Source organism: Cibotium barometz, chromosome 21 (genome assembly GCF_041138505.1).
Source record: "Cibotium barometz isolate CiBa-2024 chromosome 21, ASM4113850v1, whole genome shotgun sequence".
Taxonomy (NCBI): domain Eukaryota; kingdom Viridiplantae; phylum Streptophyta; class Polypodiopsida; order Cyatheales; family Cibotiaceae; genus Cibotium; species Cibotium barometz.
In genome coordinates, this window is record NC_141066.1 from 9,161,934 (window position 1) to 9,182,088 (window position 20,155).

The following is a 20,155-nucleotide window of genomic DNA, read 5'->3' on the forward strand; positions in this document are numbered from 1 at the left end:
CACCCTAAATCAAGTAAAACCATTATATTTGAAGATAGAATGCTGTTATCAGGATAGCCGCCAAGCCGCCGCATCACCACGCCGTTATTCCATTGTGGGCGCTGCTATCTTCTTAGACAAGCTTCCACCTTATTACCATTGAGAAACCATCAAAATATGTACAGAATTAAAAATGAAAGATATCAATTTTACATGTCACATCTTCGCCCCCTCCCCCCCTCCCAGCAGATCCTCCATGCTTGTCTTGGGGGTCTGCTGGCCATGGTGCTCGAGGGTAAAATATCTTTAGTCGGTACTCATTGGCACGTCCGGGAACCTCCTGGCCAAATCGGACTCATTGGCACGTCCGGGAACCTCCTGGCCTTTGCTTCTGTTGAGGATTCAATCCATGAGGAAAGTATCATGTATCTAAATAGTGGTGAACATCTTGGAGATCAGACCAACCTATATCATTAATGCAAGAATAGCTACTTTGAAAGAAGCCAAAGTTTTAGTAGCCAATTTATCAGCCTTTTGATTATCCTTCCTGTTAACATGCACAAATTTACAAAACTCAAAAGCTTTTTTTAACTCCATTGCCTTTTTATACAATTCTTCGAGATTAGGACTCCTTGCCTTATATTCTCCTTTCATTTGTCGAATGACCAATTGCGAATCCCCTTTAACCTCTACCTCTTTAATTCCATCTTTTATGCAATCTTCTAATCCCCAAATTAATGCATTGTACTCAGCCACATTATTTGATATAGCCTTTGGAAATTCCCTACCCTTTGCTCATACCTCTTTTCCTTTTGGATCAAATAAAACTATTCCCCCAGTCCCACATTGCCTGGAAGGGCTAAAGGCTCCACCAAAATGCATAGTGAAAGCAGTTGGTGGTGTCTCCAAATCTTCATATACTTCTTTCTTTGTTCCTCTTCCTTCTTCCTCTTCCTTCCTTGTAAGCAAATCTGCAAGAGAGGCCCTAGTGGTGTTTTCTGTAATAAAAGTGAAAGAGAATTCTTGAAGCTCACAAATCCACTTTGCAAACTTCTCTCCTGCAGGATTGGGTTCGCGGACCAAGAATTGTAAAGAAGGTTGAGATGTGAGGAAGAAAAAAGGGTGAGGTAACAAGTATGACCTAAACTTCTTTACTACAAAAACAAGAGACAAACCACCTATCTCCATTTCACCATACCTCTCCTCGGCATCAGTGAGTTGTTGGCTTGCATAATACACTAGTTGCATACGCCCTTGCTGTCTCTTTTGCAAGAGTATAGCACCCACCACTGAATGTGATGAGACACTTGGGTTCACATAAAAATCCTCCCCACCTAGGAGGCTGCACAATTGGACTTTCACTCATGCATTCCTTGAGCAAACCAAAAGATTGAATTTGATCGGGTCCCCATTGGAAAGAAACATTCTTTGTCAACAGATTTATAGGATACATCTTCTCAGAGAACATGTCAACAAAGCGTTGGTAATACTTTGTTTTACGCAAAATCCTCCTTACCTCCCTTACATTGGTAGGTGGTGGGAGGGCCACAGTTGCCTGCACCTTCTCAAAATCCATCTCTATGCCTTCTTCTGAGATAACATGTCCCAAGAGAACCACCTTCCTTCGTGCCAAGCCGCATTTTCCAGGATTAAGACACCCTTTTGCATCATCAATACTTTGCAAGGCAAACCTCAACTTTTCCAAGTGATCCATGCGGCTTGAATAAATGCAAAAATCATCCAAAAAGACCCTTATAAACTTTCCCAAGTAAGATGCAAATACCTGACTCATGAAGCGTTGAAAAGTTGTTTGTGCATTGGTCAAGCCAAATGGCATCACCCTATAGGCATACACTCCCAAGGGGTAATAAATGAGGTTTTCCTTTGATCTTCTTCACAAATATGGATTTAAAAGTATCTAGAGTATCCATCACACACTGAATACAACTCCACACACACGCCATTTTTCACCCTTTTTGGGAGTGACTACAACTGGGGAAATCCACTCTGAATTCTCTACTGGAAAAATAAATCCAACTTCAAGCAAATTAGTTACCTCATTCTTAAGCACCTCCGCTTGCACTACTCCCAAACGCCTTAGCGGCTGTACCAATGGCTTACTTTGGGACTTGAGATCAATCTTGTACTCTACTAGGATAACTTGGCGTACTTGTGAGTAGCTGTTTGCAAAAAAGTTAGGAAATCCATCCAACATTTTTAAGTAATTCTCCCTTTCAGTACCTGCTATGGACTCATCAAGAAGTTCATTCTGTTGGTGAAGACTAGTGAGGTCCACATCTCCTTTCTTGAATATGGTTAAAGAAGGTTCCTCTTCCAAGGCTCCATTGTCTTTAGCATCCCCTCGATCCCTTCCCAGAAAAAGACCAAATACAACTCCCTCCACCTCCCCTTCTGAGATGGAATCCTCGGAGCTACCACTTGTCTCGTCTTCATCGGATGACTCTGACTCTGAACTTTCGGAAGTTGAAGGTTCACCTCTTACCACTTTCTTGCAACGACTCTTGATGTTGTAGTGGACCTTCTTATTCTCACCTTGTAGAATAAGATCACATGTCTCCCACTTTTGAATTGCCTTCAGTAGGCGAAGCCGGTCTACCCAATATCAATGAATAAGCCCTAGCATCAGGCTTTGTAGGAATGACCTGGAAAGTTGTAGGCACAAAAATACCACATACATCCACTCCCAAATTCCTGACAATTCCTAAGCTTCTCACCCTAGTATTATCAGCAAGTTTGATACGATAGAGAGAGTTAGTAGAAGACAACTTTAAATCGGCATCTTTCATTGTTTTCACTCATGACATTGATTGGCGTACCTCCATCAATGTATGCATTAGAAATTGTTTGCCCCTCAATGATGACATCAATCAAAGGCACATCATCTCCTACATCAATATCCACCTTTTGAGCCATAAGAGTTCCATTATCCCTCTTCTTCTTTTACTTAGATTCCCTTGCGCTAGCCAGCTTACCCCATTTCTTTCTGAGCTTTGGAGAGAGTGCCAAAAGCTGTCCAAATGTGATTTTTGCCGTCTTCTCCCTAAGATCTGATAAGAGGTCATAACTAAGAGATCCTTGTCCAAGAGAAAAGTCAGATTGTCTAATTTTCTCCTAGACGATGTCACCAGCCTAGACATTTTCCAGTATGAAAGGGGTCTGGTGGACTCCAGGATGTCTAAATATTTTCAAAGTACAAGCTTTGCGAATGGGGGATTATCCTAGAATACAAAGGACCACACTCCTAAAATTTAGAAGAGTTACTATTTTTGGCCCGACTCCGATGGAAATTCTGTTTGCGTCATTACATCTGGAATTGGGCAAATACCAAGAGTTAGCAAAGTGCCTATGACAGAATGTCTACCAGTTGGGATATTTTTACAGATAAAGTTTATGGAAGGACCCATCTCTTAGATTGGGACATGTGGCAAGAAAGTGGACCAAAGTAAGACAAGTGGCCTGACACTTGTTAGAAAGTGGATCAAAGTGAGACAAGTGGCCTCACACTTGTCACTTCAGTTATTGTGTGGCTCTCCACTTGTCATTGTAGCCTTCTCTTGCCATTTTAGCTCATGGGAGACCCAAATCTATAAATTGGAGCCCCCTCTCTTCATTAATGGAGGCTCTCTCGCTACACACTAGGCTCTACCACCGTTACAGGCTGCCCTCATGATGGCTACTCTCTCTCTCTCTCTCTTGAAGGCTGCCCATGAAGAATACCGGTTGTTGGGGACTGTTTTGGAGGTTTCCATCGCTAAGAAATACTGAAGGCAAGGGTATTTAATCATTTATTATGATTTCCAAGATTTGTACTTGTTGTACTAGCCCTTGTACCTGCTGTACTAGCCATTGAACCGACTGTACCACCCATTGTATTGATCGTACGAGCTTCTGTACTTGCTGTATCAACCACTGTACTTGCTGTACTAGTCATTGTACATGTTGTACCAGCATTTGTACTTGTTGTACATGTTGTACCAGCCACCGTACCGGCGCCGCTTCATAGCTTATAAAGCAAGAGCATGAGCAATAGACAGCTTGTTGATATAAGGATTTATGAATTCACAAAATTTATCTTGGAAGTATGGAGTTGGCTTTATGTGCACACGTTTAGCACTCTTTCCATATGGATATTGTGGATTATATTATGAAGCTTACAAGCAAACTATATGGAGATATATCTCAGGATATCTTAAGGATATGGTGGCGAGATATTTCTTTTGGCTTCATGACCAACCTGGCAAAGAAAAGCTAAGTATACTTTGAGTTTGCAAAGTTAGTGCTTTTGCTATGAAGTGTTTTTGATGTTCATTAACCCTTGTATAGCCATGCAAGGAGAAAGGTGGTGTTGTTTGCCTTGAGATGGTTTCAGGGAAACATTGTTTATGGCTCCCTTTATTGGGATGGATTATATCTATGGAGATTTCTTTCTTGGACGAGATTTATATAGAGTTTAGGCTTCACAAGCAATTTCTATGGACGAATCTGTCCGAGTTTATATAGAAGAAATATTTGGATATCTCATGGATATGATGCTTTTATGGATAAAGTCCACCTCTACTCCAAGGTGTGTGGTTAGCACGAAGTATGTGGTAAGAGCTATGGTATACAGGTCTATGGATTCCTGGACTTCTTTTCTAGGGATTTGGATCTTTCCTCAGGTTTATGGATTATTCTTTTTGGCTCCCTTTATCTGGGATGCATTGGACTTATGAAACTCATGGTTCACATACCCTGTGTAGTGTTCTCTTGTCCTACGTGCTCTCTTGAAGATTGTTTCTACCATGTGTGGGTGGAACAATAGAGCACAGATGGAAGGGAACATCGACACTTCAGAGGGTAGTGTCGAGCACAACATACCGTGTGTAGTGTTCTCTTGTCCTACGTGCTCTCTTAAAGATTGTTTCTACCATATCTCGGTGGAACAATAGAGAGCAGATGGAAGGGAACATGGGCACCTGAGAGGGTAATGACAGTTGGTGGCAAAAATACCTACAAACTATTAGTGGCCGAAATGCCTACAAACTGTGTAGCAGAAAAGCTTATGGAACACCAGGCTATCTATGCCTGTGAGTGATTGTTTTATCTTGTTACTTGAGCCCACCTCTCATCCAAGGTGTGTGATCAGAGTACCAACACGGAGTGCAAGTGGTAAAGTGGACATGACGCCTGGTTGGCACAGGACTTATGTCTATGCCAAGGGTCATGTGGACTGATGTCTTGTTGGCAGGAGACTTATTTTGTCTTGCCCATTTACTTGGGACATGGATTATGATATCTAGACTTATGGGACTGTTTTCTCTCACCCATTTCTTTGGAACATGGATTCTTCACTTATATTGGATTTTTGAGACTATCTCGTCTCGCCCACTTGATGGGACATGATTATATCTTGAATATATGACTTGAAGCTTAAAGTTCCGGACAACTTTTAAGAAACTGGGGAGGATGTCACCAGCCTGGACATTTTCCAGTATGAAAGGGGTCTGGTGGACTCCAGGATGTCTAAATATTTGGAAAGTACAAGCTTTGCGAATGCGGGATTATCCTAGAATACAAAGGACCACACTCCTAAAATTTAGGAGAGTTGCTATTTTTGGCCCGACTCCGATGGAAATTCTTCTGGAATTGAGCAGATAGCCAGTGAGAGTGGTGGGCAGGGCAAGAAAGCACTTCTATATAGATCCCCCTCAAGGGAAGATAACAGATTCTTAGAGCCTATGGTTATATGATGGATGTCCTATCAGATACCTACACTGGGACCAGTGAGTGGGAGTGGAGGGATGCTTTTAACCCCCTGAAAAGCATGCCCTTCTTTAGTTACACCGTGCGGAACACTAGACACCTAGTTATGGGACACATCCAAAGAGTCCCTATGCCTGGACCTCATTGGAAGCTTATGGGATCACCCTTGACATTCAAAGAGCTTTTTGGCAGAGGTTGTGACACTCGTACAGGGAAACAAAGATTTCCTATTTTATATTTGGCTTTCTCTTCACGGTGGTCTTGCCATCAACCAATGGATATCGGTCGTCGGTGCTAGCCCAGCATGTCCGAGATGTGCACGAGCTTCAGAGACAGTCTACCATCACTTATGGGAGTGCACGGAGCCACAAAGGATTTGGATTGCAATAGCACACCTTTTTGGAAGGATGAGGAGGAATGCCTACATTTATTTTGGTGCTATTGCTTCGTTGTTGACACAGTCAGCCCCTCAACTTAGGTTTGAAGGGAACGATAGAGATATGGTCATAAGGATTACCCAAGGAGTAGGTCAGCGGTGCAGTCTTCAAGACTTGCCAGAGTCAAGCTACATATCACCAGCACAAAGATTGGACACTGCATAGGAGATCATTCCGAGCAACACAGCCTAGCACATTTGGAAGGCTAGATGCACTGAGGCCATGAAGGCCACTTTGGCTTATGATCCGCAGTGCATTTGCAGAATTTGGTGTGATTTTATCGACACACTCATGGTCACTTGGGCCAGGATTCAAGGATCTTCAAGGGCTGCAGTGAGAAAGCATGGCCAATTCATGAGGGAGTGGGATCATGGCATCTTTTTCACTACCTCTAATATGGGATCTTGCTGGCAGCACAACGCACCGAATTGGTTGAGATTTCCCCCCTGCTTGATCTGAAATCACCCCCTTTTTTGAAAACAAATCTTTCATAATAGAAGTCTCTTTTCCAGAGGGGAAAAAATCAAACCCTCAGCCGTCTCTTTTACTCTCTATTTGTATTTCTAGAGAAACTTGTGCAAAACATGTTTGTGTGTAAAAATCCTATGTTTGCAAGTGTCTTGGCGGGTCACATTGCAGTACTATTACTCCAATGAAAAATGGGCTCAACTCATTCTATGGCATTTTCCTGAATTCTCATAAAGTGCCAAGATAAAAGACCTTTGGGACCCACCCCCCTCACCTGCTCACGACCTTTAAAGACAAGTGTGAATGCTTGCGTATTGACAGCCACATATGAGTGGAGATCCAGCTAGCCACTAGGCTCACACAAGGTCCTCCCACGCAATAGAGGCATGATTATTCATGAATTATCACGTGAGATATCTAGTACAGACCATCCTTGTTCCCCAGCAAAGAAAGACACTCGGTAAACAATCCCATGGAGGATCTTCACAATTTCCTATAGATCCATGCTAAATCCTTGTGAATTATTGGATATAATGCCCTAATGTCCAATCAGTATGACATATTGTTGGTCATCTTGTCCACTCAACCTCCATGAAATGCCAGCAACTACACTAGCAGGTGTGCCTCTTGGATTAGGTCAAAGGGTCCCTCATCCAATACCGACGAGCAGCTCGTAAGCAAGGTGAAATCACAATGCAAAACGGATGGGAGGTTACCAAGCCACTGACAGCCTGCCCACATGCAAAGGCCATCCATCCAAACAGGCTTGACGCACGTACACTTCCATTTGGCATAGCCCTCATGGGAACACAAGCTGTATGGAGATGTGAAGGTTGGCGCAATCACCTCATGCTCGACATGGATAAAAGGCTGCTTAAGTGGGTTTCACAAACCTGGTAGTCGTCCAGTCATGCCAGGTTGGTTTCTCAAGCAATATAAGACCAAATCCTGTAGCCATCCAGTCATGCCCGGTTGGATTCTCAAGCAATATTAGATGTAAAGGTTGGTGCAATGACCATCATGCTCGACATGGAAAAAAGGCTACTTAAGTGGGCTTCACAAACCTGGTAGTCATCCAGTCATGCCAGGTTGGCCTCTCAAGAAATATAAGAACAAACAACACAAAAAATATATATATATAAAGCTATCTTGATAAAAGTAAAACAAAGAAATATGCAAAGCTTTCTTTGTAGAAAAGAGGGAGAGGTTTTATTTCTTGGAACTCATAAATTATATAGCATCACCATCGCTTATCAAGACCAGCGATTTCAAAATGTGAAGCATCAGACCCAATATTGTGCAAGAGATTTCTTTACATTTCAACATGGCATTCATTTCAAAAGTGCTGCATCAACAAGGATCTACAAATCTCAGATTGTATTCTGGATTGGGCTTACAATTCCAACAGATGTCTTTGCAAGATTTTGAGCAGCTTCTGCTGCAGCACTCGCAACATTTGCATCCCTGTAATTACATTGAACTTTATTACAAAAGCAGATGGCATAACTCCCTAACTGCTCATTAATGATCAGAAAAACAAAACAACAAAAAGACAAATATGAAAGGTCTACTCTATTTTGTTTTTGTGCACATAAGGGCTTGTTACATCGACACATGGAACCTACATATTACCTTTATCTAATCTTTACCCTTCTGTTGTCAATATAATTGCAAAATAGATTATGGCAGCCCCTGACGCACTGAAATGTGTGAGTGTGTGCACGTGTCTGTGTGTGTGTGTGTATGTGAGTGTGTGTGTGTGTGAGAGAGAGAGAGAGACCTTCGTTTCACAAATAAAAAAAAGTGTGTGTGTGTGTGAGAGAGAGAGAGAGAGGTGTTCATGGTGCACGTGTGCGAGTCTGCTCGCCCAATTGTCTGTGTTTGTGGCGTAAGGGTAATTGCCAATTTTTGCTGGAGAAAGGGCCGTCAACTGTTCCCGCTCTAGTGGGCATGGAGTGAGATGGAAATTGCATGTTCTTGCAAAGGGCTATTGCTTGTTCTTACACAGGATCCTCGCCTTGCTGGCCGTCAACTATACCTGCTCGGGCGTCGACTTTCCTACTGGCTATTTCTTTTCCTGCTGCTACTTCAGCAAATCCTTTCCTACCTGTTGGCCATCGTGAAACTATTTGGCCCTCCTAGCTCTTTTCACACATGCCCGAACATTGGACAGGTTGATGAAAGCATGGGAACATGGACTTTTATGTTGGCACAAGGAAAAGCACCAGTTTTGGTCAAAAAGTAAGGAAAAGCAAAAAAGTCAAACTGAGTTGACCCCAAGCAAGGGCACCATTGGCAAGAGGAAACCAAGCCGGACCAAAAAGCTAAAAACCACTTTTCCAAAAAGCAGCTCTAGGGCCAAAAAGAAAGGCCCTGAAGCTAGAAAAGTAAAAATTCAAGAGCTTTGGCAAAACATAGGCAATATTTTATTGTTATTAAAATGCTAAACCAAAAACAGAAAGCAAAGTTAACAGTATTGCTATTGGCAAAAAGCAAGGCCCTCCCCAAGTATAAAAGAACCTTGAGCCCCTCTTGTTGAGCACGAAGCGTGTGGAGAGCAAGGAGATCATCTTCATCATCGTCAACCTCTCCTCCCACCAGTTTTTGGAGCCGCGCATCTGTAATTATTTTGGCCCTCCTAGCTCTTTTCACATGATAAAACTCATGCCCAGACACAAGGACAGGTTCATGAACACATGGCAATCTTGGTCAGAAAGCAGGAAAAAAGTAAAAAGTTAAACTTTGCTGACCGCGAGTTGAGAGCACCATTGGAAAGAGGACAATGAGCTGGATCGAAAAGCTAAAAGCCGCTTTTCCAAAAACGCAACTCCACGGCCAAAAAGCAAGGCCTTAAAACTACAAAAGCAAAAATCAAGAACTTTGGCTATAATTGACTATTTTTAAAATATTTAAAAGGGAAAAGACAAAAGCCAAGCAAAAGACAAAGCAAAAGCAAAGCATGGCTAAAAGCGGGGACCCCCCTTCATGTATAAAAGAAGCTTATATCCTCGTGAAGAGACATAAGAACTCGTGGAGAGCAACCTTGTGGAGAGATCAAGCTTCTGAAGACCTCTATCAACAACTTCATCAACTCCACCGCCGGATCACCACCCGTGCGCCGCCGCTCCACCGGATCTTCCTCCCTGCCCTACTCCACCGTACTCCGCCCTGTACACCTGGCTGCACCGCTCCTGCAGCACCTCAAATCCATTGTGCGCCGCCTTGTATGCCTATTTGGGCCACTTGCCAATACCTCCTACGCCACCCCTGCAATGCTATCAGAATGCACATCAGAAATGAAAAACAACAGCTCTAGAGAGCAAAACGCAGAAGAGAGAGAGAGAGAGAGAGAGAGAGAGAGAGAGAGAGAGAGAAGCTGTATAGACTCTGCTCTACACACAAGATCCGATACACATGATACAAAAGGCGTGGGGGCAAGGGTGGTATTTATACCACCCCCAGGTGCTGGTCGGCCAAGTCGAATCAGCCGACAGGACCTACAACATGTCCACGACTGCGAAAAAGGAGAGTCGGCCAACAAAGGACAGCAATCGCGCAGTCCTAAGAGAGTTGGCCAGCAACAAATAGAGTCGGCCAGCACATGACAGCCCCCCACAACCCAAATAAAAAACGAGAAAAAATACTTGGAAAAATAGGGAAAATGGAGAAACACCTAAATGGGTGGGCACTGTAACCACTCCCTAAGAAGGCCTACAAATCGGAAGACAAAATACACATTTTTAGATCACTTAACTAATATCAACAATGTCCAGACATGGAGATGGACCAAATGGTGACAGGCACACCCACAACAATGGCCCTGGTGTGCAATGTACAGACAGGAGATGACTGCTAACACCCCCTCTCAGCTCCTGGGTGTGGAACCAACCCCAGTGAGCTGGAGTGCTGCCTGAGGTAGAGACTTCGTGAAGAGGTCCGCTGCATTGTCCTCCATCGAACAATAAACAAGCAAGATGTCACCAGCCAAAATCTTCTCACGAACAAAGTGATATTGTATATCTATGTGCTTCGTCCGGGCATGGAAGACCGGTTCTGAGCACAGCTCTAGTTCTCGCACTGGATGACCGTGGCCTCCGTCTGTGGAAACCCAATCTCGCCAAGCAACCTCCACAGCCACACAACCTCGCAAGCAACACCACAAGCAGCCCGCTACTCTGCCTCTGTCGACGACAAGGCAATAGTTGGCTGCCTCTTGCTGCTCCATGAAACCGCTCCTGAGCCGAGGGAAAAACTGTAGCCTGATGTAGATCTCCTCGTGTCTGGATCTCCTTCCCAATCTAAGTCACTCCAGCCTTGGAGTCGGACTCCATCCATCGTTCCCCCTCTAGTGTCATAGAAGAGTCCAAGATCCTTCGTACCCTACAGATACCGCAAGATCGGCAATCTTACGCCCCAATGAGACTTCAAAGGCGTCTCCATGAATAAGCGTAACAGCCCCACAGGAAAGGTCAAGTCCAATCTGGTGTTCAGCAACCAAATCAATGAACCAACAAGGTTCGGATACAGAGAGGCATCAACCGGCTCACAAGGATCATTCACTGTATTCTTAGTGTTCGGGTCCATCGGTGAAGTGATAGGCTTGCAGTTCTCCATCCCAAAGGCCTTAAGCAACTCATGAACATACCGCTCTCAGAGACAAAGAACCCCCTCTGGGTCTGCCAAATCTCCAATCCCAAGAAGAAGTGGAGTAAGCCTAAGTTGGTCATCTCAAACTCCTTTGACAAGGCAACCTTTGTCACTGCTATGTGCTCCACATGACCGCCAATCAGAATGAGATCATCCACATAAAGCATAATCAACGTGACCAAACCGCATTCCCGAAAGAGATACAAGTTAGGATCTGCAACTGGTCTCTAAAATCCAATCGGTAGAAAGAAGGAATCGATCTTCTAATTCCAAGCCTTGGGAGCCTGCTTAAGGCCTTCCGCAAGCTGTAAACCATCCCCTTTGACCCTGGAACCTCAAAGCCTGGAGGCTTCTCAACATACACCTCCTCCTGCAAGTCACCATTAAGGAGCGCGGATTTTACATCCATCTGATATACGTGCCACCGCTGAGAAGAGGCAAGGGCAAGAACAGTCCGAATTGTGGTCATCCTGATGTCGGTTCAAAGGTATCCTCATAGTCAATGCCACGCCGCTAAGCATAACCCTTAGCCACAAGTCTGGCTCTGTGCTTGTCCACCGACCCATCAAACGTATACTTGGGCGTAAAGACCCACTTGACACCAATGACTGACCGTTTTGACGGCCTCGGAACCAACTCCCAAGTTCTATTCTTCTCTATGGCACCAGCTCCACTTGCATGGCTTTCCTGCAAGTATCCTGAGAAAGAGCTTCCTTCACGGAAGTGGGCTCTTTGCCCCGTATCATACAAGACATCAAAGCAAAGTTTACCTGTAAGAGCTCCGTTGAATGGCTTTTTTCACGAACTCTATGCGATCTTCGAGGTCCGTCCTCTGTGGTCCACTCGGAGGGAAGCTCCGTAACACCCGACTCCTGAAGAGTGTCTAACAACCACCTTGGTACTCGAACACTGTGACTTGGTTGAACACAATGCTAATCAATACACTTAAATACACTAAGATTTGAAGGACACTTGCTCAAATACAAGAAGTAAATTGCTGAATTGACAAGAGACACACAATGAGCCGGAACGGCCGACCCCTCCCTTGAGTAAATTGTAGTACTATTGGAGAAATTCAATACATAGCTTCACGGGCATCCATTGCCAAATCCTCCATGCCAATGCATATGAAATTCAGCATTTAGAAAACAATGGTATGTCAATGTAGATCACCAAGGAGCTGCCTTGATGCCCGGCCCGACTTCAGTGCCCATATTCTCTACCATTGGCTCTATGTTCTACCAAGCAAGGTAGCAACATCTTCAAGAGCATATAGGACAAGAGAAATACTACACAGGGGGGCTAAACAAGGAGTCCTGCCCTTCTACTGAATAAGTAATGACAACACATTGTCCAATTAGCTTACCAGTCTTCATAGAAGTTGTTGCAAGCGGAAGCCTTCGAGTTGGAAGCTTTAGAAGTGTTGATATCTTCGATTTTGCCGCAATCCTTCGCGACAAAAGTCTTCAAGAGGATGAAGGGAACCCTGGGAAAGCTTCCCCTATGGTTCAACTTGAGAAAGGAAGGCTGAAATTAGGGTTTTCAATAAAAAGACCAGAAATTACAGCAAAAATGAGAGCTATTTTGCTGAATTTCAGTCATTGGGAGTGAGTAGGAGAGTGATTAGCACTTGGAAACACTCTTGGAAGCTTGGAAAACACCCTAGCAAGTTGGGTATGGCTATGGAGAGCTTGGAAATGGAGAGAAATGGTGGAAAAACAGAGTTTTCAGCCTCCAAAATTCCTCATGAAGAGAAAACACGAATGTTCTCTTAATAAGTAAGTGAATTGGGGTCCAATCAGGTGAGGGGACATGGGGAGATGCCCATTTATGAGTAAAAAGGGAGGATCATGTCCTGGACATTGAGTCTTGTCCGCCTCGGGACTTCAGTGAGTGTGAACTTGGAAGCGGTCATAATTTATAAGTGACTTTTGGGCGCCCAAACTTTAATGAAGTGGGAACGCACTCACTTATAAATATTGGCTAAGTCCTAAGGGCTATTTGAACCTAGATTGGGTAATACTTACCACCTGTTCACATGCCACACAACCAGCTTGATCCTTCTGGGAAAGGAAATAAACCCATGTGAATCTGCTACAATCATCAACAAGCAGCATAAAGTACAAAGAACCTCCCAAAGATCGGGTCTGCATAGGTCCACATAAGTCAGTGTGTACCAACTCCAAAGGTTTCGAAGCCCGCCTAGAAGCCTACTTCGGAACAGATTCCATGTGCTACTTACCACGAATGCAAGAACTAAAGCGTCCCTGCCTGCTGCCAACACCTGGCAAGCCATCCACCAACTAGTCCCGGACGAGAGCCCACCACAATGGATACGATACCACGGTGCCCCCTTGCAGCAGGCCCATGGGAGTCCCATCCGATCGGGCACGCACACTCCAAAGAGCTAGACGCCCTCGTCCTGTCGGAACCCAAGTTCATTTGCCCCAGATTCAAAAGATCCTGGCCTGCCATCAAGCGGCCTCATTCTCATATCCCATCACTTATGGTACCCTATAATTGTCTCAGAGTCTGAGATCTTTCTCTCTCTCTCTCTCTAAGAGGAATGGATAGGGAGGCACGAGAGCCCACCACAATGGATACGGAAGCCAATACCATGGTGCCCCCTTGCAGCAGGCCCATGGGAGTCCCATCCGATCGGGCACGCACACTCCAAAGAGCTAGATGCTCTCGTCCTGTCGGAACCCGAGTTCATTTGCCCCAGATTCAAAAGATCCTGGCCTGCCATCAAGCGGCCTCATTCTCATATCCCATCACTTATGGTACGTCAAATCCTACTAGATCCTCCATTTGCAGTCCATCTCCTTCAATCTCTTCGTCTACTTGCTCTTCCACTCCATCCTCTTCTTGTAGACCATCTTCTGTCTCTCCCCTCCTCCCCTTAGGTTCCTGAACTGGCTCTTTAAGCCAAGAGAAGCATCTGTCGACATCTAAATCCCTGCCTATGATTGGCAAAATCTTATTCTCTGCAAGAACTTTCTCTGCTTGAACTTTAGAAGCATAAATAACATCACTTAACACACCCTGACTACCGGAAACATTATTAGAAATCTGGTAATTCTCATAACCATAAGCTGGCATAACATCCACCGCTATAGACTTCACTGTGCTCTCATTAAACTGTCCAAAATCCTTGGCGACTGCCTTAGGATTTACCTGATACATTCCCCTGCCAATTTGCTGGTACATAGTAGGTGTTTGCTGCGCAAAATCAACCTGGACCATATTCACATCAAGACAACCATTCTTGACCACTTCGTCTTCCTTGATCATCCCATAATCCGCCATTTTCTTCAGCTTCCATTCTTTCTCTTCCGTAATCCTCACCGCCTCTTCATAAGTAGAAGGTTGCTTCAAGTCCACTTTTATACCAACAAACTTTGCTTCAAACTTGCTATGGATCGCTTCTTTTTCACAAACATGGGGGGAACTTCTGTTTCAAGAGCTAAACACCATCTTGTCCATAGCTCACTCTCCACTTTGTCACCACAAATCCAACCATCATCTTCATAATTGTCTCAGAGTCTGAGATCTTAGCTTTCAGTTTTCAGGTCTACTTCCCTGTTGCTTTTTCATTTTTCGTCCATGACAAGATTTCGTGGACATTATGTATACCTCATTTTAGTCTCATAGACCCTTTGGGTCTTTTGAAGATGTTAATATAGCTTTCTTTCTTTGTTTCTTTCTCTCTCCACACACACTCACCATGGCTATCCCCACATCCACCATAGCCTTCCAACAAACCCTAATCTCTCTATGCACATGCTCCATCTTGGTACCATGAATGCTAATTGTCGTATCTCGGGCTGCCCGCATGTATAAGCCTATACTCTCAATTATTATGCTGGCCATGTTATGACCTTTAAAAATTGAGGCCATAACAAAATGGTCATTTTGAGTTTGGAGTGATGCCATATGGTCTGACCAATGCACCGGCATCCTTTGAGAGTTAAAACTTTCATGGGAATGGGTAAGGTTGTCCATCAGTTTATTGGTGGGAAGTCTTTCAAATACTATCACCCCTTCCACCATCCTCTTAACTTGCAGGTCCCTCATCCCATCTTTTACATGCTTTGTGACTAACCAACGTTAAATCTCATCTTAGGCCCATTAGTGATCATGCAATTGATAAGATATACTTGAAGATAGATCTTTGAGGCTTTCGTAGACATTTGTAGAGCAAATTGTCATCCCATAGCTACAAACCACGCTGAGCTGCTTTCACAGCCCATAGTCTACCTCCATCCTCCATTGTCACATTTCAATTGCCTTCATTATAACGAAGCCCATTTGCAAACTATAGCTTCTCTTAAATAGTCATTATCCACATGAACACTATGATGATAAATCTCTATCTCGCTAATAATGCCAATGATTTACATAAGAAAATCAGGTGGCAAAAAATGACAACTGAAACCTCAAGGCTCTTGAAGTTGTCTAACAAGCTTGTGTCGACATTATTTGTATCAAAAATATCACTACAGACCACATTTGTGGTTATTCCCTCCCCCACCCCTTGTATGAGATAGCCTTCTCCTCATAGAGCGGCCAACCGGAGGAGAAGTGCATGCTTCCCCCTTATTTTGCTATTGATCCTCCCTCCGTACATGAAGGCGAGTTTGTGTCTAGCCTTTGAGGCTATTTTTTGTAAACTAATAGAAGGATCTTGTTCCCGGATTTTATTTTATTTTTTGATCAAGTAACATGTTTTTAGTCTCTTAGTTGAGTACAAAAAGCTTTTATGGAGGGGCCTAAACAAGAACCTTTATCAGGCAGTAACACACACAAGAGTTGCCAAGTGGACTCATCGTCACTATCTGTGAGAAAAGGACCAGGTTGCTAGAGCCCTAGGAAGGCTTTCCGACGCTTCCACATACGGTCAGAACCATCCTGAAGCTTCCCCCACTGTCCGTGGAGGGTATGAATGATGTTGGGCTAGATGCTCCCGATGGACTCTGCTAGGGGGAGTGTGTCAGAATGCACAACGGAAATGAAGACAACGGCTGTAGAGAGCAATACACAGATGCAAGACAGAGAAGATAGTGTAACTTTTCTATATATACACCAAGAAATCCCGGAGTGCTCAATGACAAGTGTGGGGGGCTTGGGGCCATTTTATATGGCCCCAGGCTGCTGGTTGGCCAGCACTAAAACAGCTGACAACAGCCTAGATGCCCACAACCAGCACAGAGTGCAGTTGGCCAGCACAAGGACAGTCGGCCAGGGCTGGACAGCAGTCAGGTATGCAACCATCAATCGGTTAGCAAATGGAACAACCGACAGGTAGCAGACAACCTCCCACATGTAGCAAAAAATGGAAAAAATACAAGGAAGTGAGGAAAAATGGGGAAACACCAAAACTGGGCGGGCACACCCACAACAGAGACCTTGACATAGTGTACAAATAGGAGATGACTGCTAACACCCCCTCTCAGCTCGTGGATGTGGAACCAACCCCAGTGAGCTGGATTGCTGCCGGAGCATAGCCTTAGGTAGAGACTTCGTCAAGAGGTCCACCGGCTCACAAGGATCATTCACTGTGTAAGCTTAGTGTTCGGGTCCATCGGCGACGTGATAGGCTTGCAATTGTCCATTCCAAAGGCCTCAAGCAACTCATGAACATACCACTGCTGAGAGACAAAAAACCCCCTCTAGGTCTGCCAGATCTCCAATCCTAAGAAGAAGTGGAGTAAGCCTAAATCGGTCATCTCAAACTCCTTTGACAAGGCAACCTTCGTCATTGTAATGTGCACCATATGACCGTCGGTGAGAATGAGGTCATCCACATAAAGGATGATCAACGTGACCATGCCGCGTTCTCAAAAGAGATATAGGTTGGGATCTACAACCAATCTCTGAAATCCAGTCCGTAGAAAGAAGGAATCAATCTTCTGATTCCAAGCCCTGGGAGCCTGCTTAAGACCATACAAGGCCTTCCGCAACCTGTAAACCATCCCCTTTGATCCTGGAACCTCAAAGCCTCGAGGCTGCGCAGCATACACCTCCTCCTGTAGATCACCATTAAGAAACGCAGATTTAACATCCATCTGATATACGAGCCACCGTTGAGAAGAAGCAAGGGTAAGAACGGTCCGAATCGTGGTCATCCTCGTTGTCGGTGCAAAGGTATCCTCATAGTCGATGCCAGGCCGCTGAGCATAACCCTCAGCCACAAGTCTGGCTTTGTATTTGTCCACCGACCCATCTGATGTATACTTGGTCTTAAACACCCATTTGACACCAATGACGGACGATTTCGACAGCCTCGGTACCAACTCCCAAGTGTTATTCTTCTCAATGGCATCCAGTTCCGCTTGCATGGCTTTCCTCCAAGTATCTTGTACAAGGGCTTCCTTGACGGAAGTGGGCTCTTTGTCCCACATGATACGAGACATCGAAGCATAGTTTACCTGTAAAAGCTTCGCTGAATGGCTTTTATCACGAACTCTGTGCGATCTTCGAGGTCTGTTCTCTGTGGTCCATTCGGAGGGAAGCTCCGTGACACCTGACTCCCGAATGGTGTCCACCAACCACCTGGGTACTCGAACAGAACACAGAGCCTCTTGTTGCTGTGCGGGGGCTCATCTCCAGCTGCGGGCTCAACCTCCTCAACTAACTGAGGCTCAACCTCCTCAACTGACTGAGGCTGTCCAGCTGGACCAATAGACTGGGAATCATCATCAGGATCTTCTGGGTCTCCAAGAAGTGGTGGCTCATCACGGTGGAAACCGGAACATGCTCATCAAAGACTACATCCCTGCTGACAACAACCTCGTTCCTCTCTGGATCATATAACCTGTATCCCTTGGAAAGAGAGTTATATCCCACAAAGACAAGCTTTTGGGACTTTGAGTCGAGCTTCCCCCTCTGCTTCTTCGGAATGTGACCATATGCATCGCTCCCAAACACATGGAAATGGGAGACATCTAGTTTCCTACCAAAATATGCCTCAAAGGGAGTCATGTTCGATACTGAAGTCGTCGGAGAACAGTTGAGGATATGCACAGCCATAGCCACAGCCTCTCCCCAAAGTGGACGAGGAAGATCATGATGCTCCAGCATCGTCCTCGCCATCTCCACCACAGTCCTATTCTTACGTTCAACTACTCCATTCTCTGACGGCGAACCTGTATTGGCCAGCTCCCTCTTGATGCCATGTTCCACACAAAATCTCACGAAAGCATTGGAAGAAAATTCACCTCCTTTATCAGCCCGAAGAGTCTTCACCATCATATGCCGCAAGCTAGACTCTTTCTCCACCATCATATGCCACTCCTTGAACCAAGCAAAAGCTTGGTCCTTTTTAGTTCCGCTTTGTACACGGGTTGCAATCCCGATTGAAACCTTCTCTTCCTTTCTGCCTCGGTGACATGCATAAATGGAGATACCTCCAAAAGAACTTTCCAAAACTTTTGTACATATGCATTCACTGATTTCCCCTCATTTTGCTTCACCCAATCCCACTTCATTGTTATCTCATTCAATGCATTGGGAGGCAAGAATTGAGCATAGAACCTCTCCTTGAACTCTTCCCATAATCTAACAGGATTCAGTGAGAGCTTCTCAATTAGCCACCAATGGGCAGCAACAGTGCCTTTCATAAACATGCTTACATGCCGGATCATGGATTTCTTAGTGAAATCCTCATCTCACTGAAAGCAATATCAAACTGGGCAATAAAAGCAAGTACCTTTGATGCATCATATTCCCCATGATATGCGTCAAGCTTCACAGATTTGTCTCCAGCTTTGAAGTCACGAGACTTTGATACATGTGCCTGCATCTCAACATGTTTTCCCCCATGTTTGTCCATTGGGACAGCCCCTGTGTGACTGGCATCATTTTAGGACCAAAAGGTGATGCATAAGGCATAGATACATGTGCCCTGTAAGCATGAGGCATGGCTGGCCCCTCAACATGCATTGATACATTTTCAGCCATAGGTTCTCCCTCACGAGCACACTCGAAGGCATGAGTGGCATGAGAGATACGCGGAATACCTGCACCAACAGAAAATTGCAGCCCATGTTGCATGTGTTGTGCATGCACATTTTCAGCCGGCAATAGCATTTGACATACATTTTGACCACTACCATAAACATTGTATCCTTCATGGGCTACATAAGGTATTCTTGCATGGCGTGAAGTCACTGATTGTTCCTCTCCCATAGCATGGAGATTCATCCTCTTAGACATATGCTCTTGTTCCTGTGGGGATTCCAAGACATGTGGGATGGTTGCCTTTTTTGCATAGGCATCCTCGGTACGAGCCAAGTATGCATGTGCTGCATCCCTCAGTTACATGTGCAACTCTTGAGCAATCATTGCCATTGCATAATCCATATAAGATTCAGCTTTCTTGGCCTTCAAACGGTCATGTACCAATGGATCCTCACGGTGGTAGAGATTCAATTCTTCTTGTTGTGCATGGAGAAGAGTCTACATACGAGTAAGTTCAGCCCTCAAGACTATGGACTCTTCTTCCTGCATCTTCACTTTGCCACGGGACGGTTGTCCCACAAATTCATGTTCCCTATTGTGCACCACATGAGTTTGCTCATCCTGTAAAGCATTGGAGGCATACATTTCATTGTCCTTGCCTCTTGTGTTAGCATCTCCAACATTCATTGTATGGCTGTCCACAATGTTCTAAGTGTAGAGATAGCTAGTGTTCACGGTGATTGTCTCTCATGATAGAAGTGAAAGAGAACCGTATGCTCTGATACCAATGTAACTTGGTTGAACACAATGCTAATCAATACACTTGAATACACTAAGATTTGAAGGACACTTGCTCAAATAGAAGAAGTAATTTGCTGAATTGGCAAGAGACACACAAT

The 20,155-nt window shown here is 44.6% G+C and overlaps 1 protein-coding gene across 2 annotated transcripts in view; it reads right to left on the bottom strand.

Annotated features, from left to right (window-relative positions):
- The window catches only part of LOC147626809 (ARM repeat superfamily protein), a 149,613-nt gene that overhangs the window by 48,428 nt on the left and 81,030 nt on the right, over positions 1-20,155 (bottom strand). For both annotated transcript variants that reach the window (XM_086815355.1, XM_086815356.1), the window contains exon 7: positions 8,045-8,111. In XM_086815355.1, the coding sequence (XP_086671481.1) occupies positions 8,045-8,111 (67 nt within the window). The remainder of the gene's footprint in view (positions 1-8,044; positions 8,112-20,155) is intronic.